This window comes from Camellia sinensis, chromosome 13, assembly GCF_055761805.1.
Source record: "Camellia sinensis isolate YWXY chromosome 13, ASM5576180v1, whole genome shotgun sequence".
NCBI classification, from domain to species: Eukaryota; Viridiplantae; Streptophyta; class Magnoliopsida; order Ericales; family Theaceae; genus Camellia; species Camellia sinensis.
Window position 1 is genome coordinate 134,341,251 of NC_138973.1, and position 11,757 is coordinate 134,353,007.

General features: G+C 38.2%; 1 protein-coding gene and 1 long non-coding RNA gene across 2 annotated transcripts; one reads left to right on the forward strand and one right to left on the reverse strand.

Moving 5' to 3' along the window:
- Window positions 1-445: 445 nt before the first annotated feature.
- Window positions 446-7,329, reverse strand: LOC145806443 (uncharacterized). Its single transcript, XR_014349585.1, has 2 exons — window positions 7,042-7,329; window positions 446-2,977 (listed from the first exon to the last, which is right to left on the reverse strand). It is a non-coding gene; the product is annotated as an uncharacterized LOC145806443 (long non-coding RNA).
- A 2,867-nt stretch (window positions 7,330-10,196) lies between these two features.
- Window positions 10,197-11,196, forward strand: LOC145805726 (uncharacterized). Its single transcript, XM_082900914.1, has 2 exons — window positions 10,197-10,583; window positions 10,705-11,196. The coding sequence occupies exons 1-2, from the start codon at window positions 10,197-10,199 to the stop codon at window positions 11,194-11,196; spliced, it is 879 nt and encodes a 292-aa protein (XP_082757040.1).
- The last annotated feature ends 561 nt before the right edge of the window (window positions 11,197-11,757 follow it).

Sequence of the window (11,757 nt, forward strand, 5' to 3'; positions counted from 1 at the left end):
AATGACATCAATAAACCACGCACTTGGTTTTAAATTTAAAAAACCAAAAACCAAATGGTCAAAACTATATTTCAAAACTCGAATGCACCGTAAATAAACTGTTCCTCTTGTTGAAACCTCAGCACCATGATTAAATTTTCCATTGATTTGTGCTATATGATTGATCCAAAAATGTCAGCAACATATGATGAAACAAAGAAGAGGTGTATATCATCACTGTGGGGGCAATTGACTTCAATTTTTTTTTTTTTTCAATTGTCTCATCCTTTATTCATTAAATGGATTTGTTAGATTCCGAATACGATTTAGCCCTTTATTAAAGAACAAAAACTTGGCCATTATCCGTAAACCATATTATTATAAAATGTAAAAGCCCAACTCAAATAAGTAAAAATAGATGTTGGGTTAAAATCACTGGGCTTGTCAAAAGACATAAATCAATGAATGAAACAAGTGACCCCAATAAAAATTTGGGCCTTTTAAATCAGTTCAAGTCAAACATATTAAAAGCCCATTAATAGACCAAATTAGTAGACCCAAGTATCATAAATAGAAAATAGAACAAACCCACACAAAGACAACGTTCCAAATGTCTTCTCCGACGACAAGGGAACCGTTTGGCCGACAAAACACTGCAAACCAAACCTACCAACTTTACGCATATATGGAGTAAAATTTCCTCACAAAACATAAACATATTTATGTTATGTACCATAAATCTGAAAAAACAAATCAAATCCAAATCAGCATGTATAAACCATATAATTTATTTACACCATTTGCTGTGCACAAATCAAACAATGCCATTTTTTTTTTTTTTTTATTTTAAAAATAAAAGGTTTGCACAACTATTATGCCTGAACAATACAAACCAGTTAATTGTAGAAACTTCTTAAACATAATTTCTTATATTTCTTTGTAAAAAAAAGAACTCTAATAACAAGAATATACTGCATATATTTACAGATATACAAGGTTGAATCTATTTCTTTATTGACTCTAGAATGAAATCAATAAATAACAAAACTGATTCTGTTTAAACAAAATTTTATTTCAAACAAAAGTTTCAGAAAAGCAAGAATGTTTATCAAACGTATACTAACAATTTGATTTAAACCAAAACCAGAAAAAACAAAAAGCAAAAATAAATTTGTCTTAACTTATTCAAATTAGAATATCACGTGTGGTTCTAATTATTAAATTCGAAACACGTAAACATGTAACAAAAAACTAAAATCAAACGCTAACAGAAATGGAAGCCTAAAAATCTATTAATAATTACACTATCAAATTTTGATATAACATAGAATTGGAAAAAGCTGTATAAACTTACAACCAAAAGCCAATCAAACAAATCTATCAAAATAGATCTGGTTATAAGAAAACAAAAGTACTCCACAAAAGTCACAACTCTTGAAACCATAAAACAGTTATTATAATTTGAAAATTGTGATTGGTTGTTAAACAAAAATTCCAGTCTAATTTTTTTTTTTTTTTTTTTTTTTACCAGCATTCAAAGAACTTAGATCTATTTAACAACAGTTCCTGATACACAAAACTATATTTTCCCAAAAACCATAAACATGGAAGATTCTGTCTTAAGATTGTTAGAAAAAATAGTACCAAACTATAAGGAAAATATAATTTAAAAATATATAAATGCTTTTTGAGCAAAACCAAAAACGGAAATATATCAACATAATTACGTGATAAAACTTACAGTACATAAAAGGATAAAACCTGATCGAGTTAAGTGTGTGACACTCTTTTCTTAAGACAGATTCGTCCTCCCACCGGTGCTTAGGATTCAATGGACATCTATCTCCCAGGATACAACGATCAATGTCTTGCACTAGCAGCACTACTATTGCAAGCCTAGCGAACTTCGTTGTGCATGTACTCTCTTAATAGGAAAATTAGACTCATAAAATATGAAGAATAATGCAAAGTGAAAAAGAAATGACAATTCACTAACCAAATTGAAGGGAGGGAGATGGAATATATAGACTTCTACGTGACTCTTCAGAAAGCTTGTGATCTTTCAAAAGGACACACCCTTCCATCTCATGAGACACAACCATTGGAGTAAATTTAAATTCAAATTTTTCCAACAATATATATGTATAAATAATACATTTAGAAAGGGAGAGAGAAAGAGGGGAGTAGAAGTGTTGATGAATCTGTAATTGACTATAATAGGTTGCAGTAATCTACAACTGTAAGCCCCTCTGCAAATATGGCTCAATATTCATCTTGATTGTTGGAATTGATTGGTATTTTGGAAAAAAAAATAAAAAAAAATTGGGTGATGTTTCATGGGGTGGTGATTTCGACAGTGGCGAGTTTGTGATTGACTTGTAATTGTCAATTTTTGCTGACAGAGAAGAGGAAAAATAGAAAGGTGAATGGAGTTTCAACATGAAATGGTTAGCTGGTGGTGGTTAGTTGATATGAATGGAAATGCAGAAAAGTTAGTTGGTTGGTTTAGTTAGCTATAGAATTTTAATGGAGATATAACTTCAACTCAAGATAATTCAGTTATGGCTCAAGACAAAACGAGCTCAGACAAGGTTGCAACACAAGCAAAGATAGATAATGATGTGACTCAGGCTACAGCTGCAGCTCTAGCTCATAACTCAATCATAATTGCAAGTAGTTACAACTGCAATGTAATGACTAAGTCATCAACTGAAGTTGGTTAGAGTTAGGATTGTAACTTCTATAGTTAGTGTTAACCATATTTAGTTAACAGTTAGATTAGAATCTTATATAGTGATGTATTATATCTTTGTAATTCAAGTTGAATAAATAGATATTTTCTTATGGTATCAGAACTACCTTGCTCCAACGAGCTTGAAGGTCCTTCTTCTTCATTTTCTTCTTCTTCTTCGTTTCAACTTCCTCAAACCTTTCACTATTGATCTCGAATCTAAGCCTCACTTGTCACTGTCAAACTTGAGGCTAACAACTTCATCATCTGGAAAAATCAGTGGTCCAATATATTATGAGCAACAAGCTTTATTGCATATGTTGATGGATCAATTGTTACTCCATTAGAGTTCATGAAAGATTCTTCTAATGCTAGCATTCTTAATTTAGAATTTACTCAACGGCAGGTTATTGATGCACATCTGTTGAGTTGTCTTACTACAACTCTTTCTTCTGCTATCTTTACTTTTGAATTTCACTGCAAAACTAGTCATGAAGTATGGTATACACTTGAGAAGAGATTTACATCACTCTCTAGATCGCATATTCATCAGCTCAAAAACAAACTTCACAGTATTGTTAAAGCTTCATCTTCAATGGGGGAGTATTTATTGCAAATCAAGGAAATTATAGATCAACTTGCTCTGGTTGGATCTTTAATCGATGATGAGGATCTTGCTCTCTTTACTCTTAATGGCCTACCTACTGAGTATTATGCCTTTAAAACTACAATTTGTGCTAAGATTGATTTAGTGTCTGTAGAGGTTTTGTCATCACTGCTATGTTCAGAATCCATATTGAAAATGATTCAAAAGCTTCATCTGATCTGCATAATGCTTATGTTGCACCTACTGCACATTCTCAAGTCAATCTTCTTCACAATCTCATAGATCATCCTCTAGATACAAAGGAAATTATAGAGGCAATTAAAGGAATGACAGTGGTGATCATAGAGCAAGTAGATCTTATTTTAACAAAAACAAAAGAGGAGCCGGTAGACCTGGTTCTTTCTCTATGATCTCCTAGATCTGTGGCAAAAATAATCACTTTGCTCTCAATTGCTACTATCGGATGGAGTTTTCCTATCAGCCTATGATCTCTAAGCCTTCATTTGTCAATTCTGAATTTCAAAACAAAGCCTTTGTTGCTTTTGCAGCTCTTTCTGAAAATTGGTTTTTAGACTCTGTTGCTACAAGCCATGTGACTCATGATCTTCAATATCTCAGTCTTTATCAACCTTAATTATCAAGGCCATGAACAAGTTGTTGCTGGTGATGGTTCTTCCATTCCAATTCAGCACAAAGGTAATGGTATACTTCCAACTCCCTCACACACCTTCACCCTTAACGATTTTCTCCGTGTGCCTAAAATTTCTTCCAATCTCATTTTAGTATATCAACTTGTTTCTAATAACCATTGCACTATTACATTTGATGCTAATGGTTTTGTGATTCAGGACAAGACTAATAAATTTGTCTTGTACAAAGGCTCTCATTCTCATGGTCTGTATCAACTTCCTGTTGTTCTTCCTTTTTTTTCTCATCATCAAGCATGTGTTAGCGCTACTAATGCACCTGCAGATTGGCACTCTAGACTATGCCATCCCTCTCCACATAAACTTCAAATGCTTTGCAATAAATTTCATTTGTCTACGCATTCAAATAAGTCTACACCATTGTGTCCACATTGTTGTGTTGCTAAGAGCCGTAGGCTTCCATTTAGTCTTTTTACTTCTTTTGTTAATCAACCTCTGGCTATTATTCACAGTGATGTATGGGGTCCTTTTACTACCCCTAACTCTACTTTTAGTTACAAATATTATGCTTTGTTTGTGGATGAATTTAGCAAGTTCACTTGGTTATTTCCATTACACTATAAAAGTGAAGTGTTTTCTAAGTTCATTGAATTCAAGCATTTTCAGCATTTTCGCAAATATTAAGTGTTTTCAGCATTTTCTCAGAACACATGGTATTAATCATTATCTCAGTTATCCATACACCCCCTCTCATAATATAGTTGCTAAGAGGAAGCATAGACACATTATAGAAACAGTTGTGGCTTTTTTACAACAATCTTCAGTGCCTTTGACTTATTGGTTTGATGTAGTTGCTATCTGTCTTCTTGATCAATAGGCTGCCTAGTTCTAAGCTCAAGGATCTCATTCCTTTTGAAAAATTATTCCAAAAATCTCCTGATTTCACTTTTCTTAGAACTTTTGGTTGCTTGTGTTACCCTTGGCTCAGACCATACATGCCTACCAAACTTCATCCCAGGTCTATACCCTATGTTTTCTTAGGATATATGCCCTCTACAAAAGGTTATAGGTGCCTTGATCCTACTACTGGTAAGGTCTATGTCTGTAGACATGTTTTTCAAGAATATAGCTTTCCTTTCTCTACTTTTTCCTCTGTTTCTAAGCCATCCTCTAAGCAGTTGCATACTTTTTTTTGGCCTCTTTCTAGTCTTGGTCCAGTTCTAGCTAGTCCAGCTATGTTTGAGCCTATTCCTGAGCCTTTTGCTTATGTGTCTTAACCTGTTAATTTTGTGCATGATGTGTCTTTTTCTACCAGTCTTATTGCCCGTCCTATTCCTCATACTCACTCTCCTCATTCTTCTTCTATTTTTATCGCGCCTACTCCTTCTTCTCCTATTCCTATTGATTCTTTATTTGTGGATTTTTAACTATATTCGCTTCTTCCCTACTTCTACTCCTGTTACTACTAATGTTCATCCCATGATCACTAGGTCCAAAGCCTCTCCTATTTCTTTTTCTGCCATCTCTTCTTCAGACATGATTGAACCTTCCTCTTATAAGGCTGCCTTTCTTTCCAAGGCTTGGTATAAGGCAATGGATGAGGAATATCAAGCTCTTCAATAGCAATCAACTTGGACTTTGGTTTCTTTGCCTCTGGGCAAACAAGCTATTGGCTCAAAATGGGTGTTTCGATTAAAGAAGAACTTAGATGGTTTAGTGAATCGGTAGAAAGCTAGACTTGTGGCTAAAGGGTATCTCCAAGAAGAAGGGTTGGACTACCATGAGACCTTTAGTCTAGTTGCAAAACAGCCCACCAGTCGCATTTTACTTTGTTTGGCTTTATATTACAATTGGCCTATTAATCAGCTAGACATTTCCAATGCTTTCTTACATGGTGTGTTGGAGGAATAAGTATACATGAGTCAGCCACAAGGGTTCATTAATCCTCAGTTTCCTCATATGGTTTGTAAACTCAACAAGGCCTTATATGGCTTCAAATAGGCACTACATGCCTGGTAGTCTACATTCTCCAAAATTTCTTCTCTCCAATGGTTGTCACCAGTTCTTCTAACTCTTCTCTATTTGTTCAACAAACTAACAATACTCTTACTATCCTACTCATCTATGTGGATGACATATTATTAATAGGCAACTACTCTTCTAATATTAATTCTCTCATTGCCCATATGCATTCAGTTGTTTCAATGAAAGAGTTAGGTGATATTAATTTCTTCTTATGCATTTCAATTGTTAAGTCCTTTTCAGGGTACTTTTTGTCCCAATCCAAGTATGCCCTTGAAATTCTTGGTAAAGTTGGGATGATTCAGTGTAAAGCCTGTGCCTCTCCTATGTCTGTCAAGCCTTCATCTGCAGTGGGTTCTTCTTGTTTTGTTGCTTTCTCTAAGCCTTCTCTTTACTGGAGCATTGTTGGTGCTCCTCAATATCTCACTATTACCAGGCTAGACATTGCTTTTGTTGCTAATTATGCTTGCCAAGCTATGTAATCTCCATCTGAAGCTGATTTTGCTACTGTCAAACACCTTTTAAGATACCTTAAAAGGACTATCCATCAAAGGCTTGATTATACTACAGGTCCTCTTGAGTTCATGCCTACTTTGACTCTGATTGGGCTAGCAGCGTGCTTAATAGAAGATCTATTACTGGTTAATGTTAGGAATGGCAACGGGCCGGAGCGGGGTTGGGGATCAAACTCCTCGTCCCGATCCCCGTTGGTAAAAATTCCCCCATCCCCGGCTCCGATCCTCAACGGGGAACCTATCACTGTCCCCGTCCCCGTCCCCGTCCCCGTCCCCGTCCCCGTCCCCGCCCCCGCCCCCGCCCCCCAACGGGGATCGGGTTTCCCCGTCGTCGAAAATTTCCTGGCCCAAATAAAAAAAAAAGAAAAAAGAAGAAACAAAACATCATTTGTTTCTTCTCATTATCATCAACATCAACAACAACTATAGTCCACAAAATCATCATCAATGATGATCATCATCAACATTAACAACAACATTTATATCTATATCTATATCATCAAATCAACACAACATGTACATCTATATCTATATCTATACCAGTGAGAGAAGAATAGTGGCGGTAGATCTGGAGACGAGGCGGCAAACGGAGGTGAGAGAAAGAGAGAGAGGCTGATGGGGGTGTCGGTGATGGTGGTGTGATTAGCGGCTGACGGTGGTGCTCAGAAATGTTCATCACTGATTCGCGGCGATGGTGGTGCTCAGAAATGCTCTTCGTTGCCGATCTCTCTCTAGACTTCTCCATCGCGACTTAGATTTGGAAGGTGCTCAGATTAGAAATGTCCATCTCTCTCACAGAGAGCAGAGGGAGAAGAACGAGAGAGAGAGAGAGAGTTGAGATATATATTATATTAGATATAACATAATAAAGAAATAAAGCCTAAACATATATATATATATATATATATATATACAGGGGGACTATTTGGGGACTTCAGGGTGGGGCTCGGCCGGGGTCGGGTCAGGGAACTTATCACCGTCCCCAACCTGAAAATCAATGAGGATTTAATTTTCAATACCATTACCGGCCTTATGGGGATTATTTTCAAGGAAAACCTATTCTAATCAGGGTCAGGTCCTCGTCGGGCTGAGTTCAAATTGTCATCCCTAGTCATTGTATATTTCTTGGCCCAAATCTTATTTATTGGTCAGCCAAGAAACAACCCACCATCTCTTGTTCATGTAATAAGGTAGAGTATAGAGCCTTGGCCTAGGCTGCAGCTAAACTTAGTTGGATTCAGATGGTTTTAGTTGATCTCAAGATTGTCACTCCTTGTCTTATTTTATGGTACAATAATATCTCTGCTATTTGTTTGTCCTCTAACCCTACCTTTCATACTCGATCTAAACACATTGCTGTTGATTATCATTATATCAGAGATATGGTTGCTTTCAAATAGGTCTTTGTCAAGCATAGTGCTTCCTTAAACCAATTGGTTGATATATTCACCAAGCTTTTGTTTGTGACTCATTTTCAATTCATTTAAAGAAAGCTCATGGTTCAGTCCTTTCCAATGACCTTGAGGGGGCATGATAGAGATAACTGCAACTCAAGATAATTTACTTATGGATCAAGACAAAGACAGCTCAGACAAGGTTGCAACACAAACAAAGATAGACAAGGCTGCCGCTCAGGCTGCAGCTTAGGTTGCAGCTCTAGCTCATAACTCACTCGTAACTGCAAGTAGTTACAACTGCAATGTAAACACTAAGTCAACAATTGAAGTTGGTTAGAGTTACAGTTGTAACTTCTGTAGTTAGTGTTAACCGTAGCTAGTTAATAGTTAGATTAGAATCTTATATAGTGATGTGTTGTATCTTTGTAATCCAAGTTGCATGAAATAGATATTTTATTTAAATTTGTTATAGATTGTTAGTTACAAAATCAAAGAAATTGAGGGTGTAGAAGAGCTATAAAAGAGGTTAGAAACCGTTTGTTTTTCTTTGATGATGATGATGATAATAATAATAATAATAATAATAATAATAATAATAATAATAATAATAATAATAATGAGAGACCTTTGTACTATATTTTTTTTCCATTGTTTGCATTTCTTCACTTCCAAATTGTCTTGTTTTCTTCCTTCTCTAATCAATTTTAGTTTCTAAGTAATGATTTTTGTAGGTGCTGAATAAAAGTGACTGCTTAGGTGAGCTGCTCAAAGAGGATGCTGAGAAGACTAGTGCGGATAACTTGGCATGACTAGACCCATATGAACAAGACCAAGGCTGAGTAGAATCTATCTCGCGGGTCGAGTATGCCGTAAATCTTCTGGGACATCTGGAGGTTCCAGATGTGATGGTGAAAGGTCATAATGGGAAAATGGGCCCCAGGAGAGCAATATAAAAAGGAGGAGCATAAGCCAAAGTGAGGTATGTGAAAACAAAAAAGATAACTTGAGAAATAAGAAAACTTGAGAGAATACTGATTTGTCCGTCAGAGTGCTAATTCCGGGACCCCCAATTGGAGTGTTCATTTCCATTTCAGGTAGCAATCTGAGGATCAAGATTTTCTGCTTGGATTAGAGAGTACTCCCCAAAACCCTTTTTACCACAATTGGTGTCGTCTGTGGGAGTACTCAAGTACGTTCATGGCAGGTGTGACAGATGATCCTTCGTTCATTGCTGACGATATTACACCAAGAGATGATGTTACTCCAAGAAACATGCTTGAACCGAAGAATATCACCGCGCGAAGGGCTCTGAACTTCGACCCATTGGCTCAAACCTCACCCTTAACCTCTATGTAGGAGACTATGCAGACAATCATGGATCAAGCAAAATGAAACGAACAACGTTTGGAAGATATTGCAGCTGATAACGAGCACTTACGTAAGGAATTGGCCCTGGAGTTAGCCAAATCCAATAGGCCGCACGTTATGACCGAGGTTGATCGCCAGAGAAGAAGAAGGATGATCGACAGTGTCGACATCAGAAACATGATAGTGGCGGTGATTCCGACTCGCCATCTCAGGAACCCAGAAAGAAGGGGCAATTTGATATATCCAGCTCATCCGAGGGAAGTCTGTATATACGGCACATGCGAGGGAAAAAAAGTGATGGTTTGGATGAAGAGGACATGCACAACCCTTTTGTATGACGCATTGCAAGGGCTGTACTGCCTAAAAAGTTCAAAGCACCGACATTCACCCTGTACACACAGAAAGTCAGACCCCACGGACCACATTCGCATTACAAACAAGCGATAACTTTGCATGTTGATGATGAAGCCCTCATGTGTTGAATGTTTTCAAGTAGCCTGGGACCATTGGTCGTCAGATGGTATTATAAATTGGAGCTGGCATCAATAAAAAGCTTTTATCAGCTCCAAAAAATCCTTTAGGGCAAGATTCATCACTAACGAGGTTCAGCCAAAGCAAGCTGACTCTCTATGGGCGATGCAAATTAAACTAGAAGAGACCTTCCGTGAGTATTCGATGCGCTATTGAGAGTGTTTCAACTTGGTGGATGATGCCTGCAATGATTCCATGGCCATTACAGCCTTTAAGATGGGGTTACACCCCGATAACCTTCTTCGAAGTTTGTTGACCAGACAACCTCCCAAAACAGTCTGGGCACTAATGAAGAAAATTGAGGAGTATTGCAAAGTGGAAGACGATGCCCTTCGCGTCAAGGTCGGACAAAAAGTCATGAAATCGGCTCCATCTGGTCTGGTTTAGTCGATACGTGCAATGCCACCAAGGAGCCCTGAACCTTGGATTTGGGCTAAACGAGATAACCAGCGTGATTCACGTCGATCAAGTGGGCAGTGTTCGCACCGTTCGAACGAACAGTATCAAGTGGATAGCAGGAACACCAGACGTTTGGATAAGAAGTATACGGAGTTAGCGGAGTCGATCAGTAAGATCCTATCCAAAGTCCAACATCTTCTGTTCTTTAAGTGGCCGTCCAAGATGATGGGGCCCCCTAATACTAGAAGGAAGGATAAGCGGTGCGAATATCACAAGGACCATGGCTATGACACTGACAGCTGTTATGCACTGAAGGACCACCTGGAGGAGTTAGTGCAAGATGACTGGCTAGTGCAACATATCCGAAAGAAAAATCCACCGAACACGGTAGCCTTATGGCCGGATTTACCTCAACTTGGTGTAATTTACATGATATACAGTCTACCGTCGCCAGCTCAAGTACATACAATTCAGTTGCAACCTAGCCCATCCAAGCTGATCACACCAGCCAAACGACCCCCATGAAACTGACACAGATCTAGATGGAGTAACTCTCCTCTATGCTGATCCCCTCGTCGTCGAGCTACGCCTGAACAGATTCACGGTCAAGCGTGTTCTCATCGATCAGGGAAGCACCTCAGAAATAATGTATTACAAGACATTCATTAAACTCATCTTCACTAATTCGAATCTGTTACCGGTCGCTTACCTATTGTTTGGCTTCAACGCCAACCCTGAGTACCCTTTGGGCAAGATCACACTATTAGTATGGGTGAGTACCAAATCAGTTGACGTGGAATTTCTGGTTGTCAAACTCCCGTCACCATACAATCTTATCATGAGAAGAACCTGGCTGCACGTTATGCAGGCTGTGCTAAGCACCTACCATCAACTACTCCGCTTTCCAACTGAATATGGCATTGAGCAAATTCGGAGTTCTCAGAAATCGACACAGGCATGCTACCTTATTGCTTCTGCAAAAAGGCCAAAAGAACTGTAAGTGAACTTGATTGAAGTATCGGACTGAGAAAGCCTCAAAGACATTGGGAAAACCCCCAACGAGAAGGCAACTGAAGACCGTGATCGGGTCAAAATCAATGGGGACCCTAACAAGTTCTTCATGATCAGCACTTCCCTAAACAAAGTTGAAAGACGCGAGCTGATTTCCTTCTTACACGGTAACATCGATGTATTTGCTTGGACACCATATGAAATGCCGGGGGTGGATTTAGTCGTGGCCCCACACCGTTTTAACATTGACCCAAAAGTCAAACCAGTCATTCAGAAAAGTCGGCAGTCAGCCACGGAGCATGCATTGGCCATTGTTGATGAAGTTGTTGCTCGATGCCGGGGCAATTCGTGAAGTAACTTATCCCACGTGGCTGTCCAACACCGTGGTTGTAAAGAAGAAAAATGAATCTTGGTGTATCTGTGTGGATTTCACGAACTTGAACAGGGCCTGTCCCAAGGATTGCTTTCCTCCTCTCAGAATTGACCAACTTGTGGACGCAACAACGCATCATCAGTGTATGAGTTTCTTGGATGCCTACAGGAGTTATCA

Excerpts from the sequence above, each read along its gene's own strand:
- LOC145805726 (XM_082900914.1), top strand. The coding sequence starts at position 10,197 with ATGCCACCAAGGAGCCCTGAACCTTGGATTTGGGCTAAACGAGATAAC. Across the intron at positions 10,584-10,704 it reads AGAAAAATCCACCGAACACG|CCAAACGACCCCCATGAAAC; the intron begins GTAGCCTTATGG and ends TGATCACACCAG.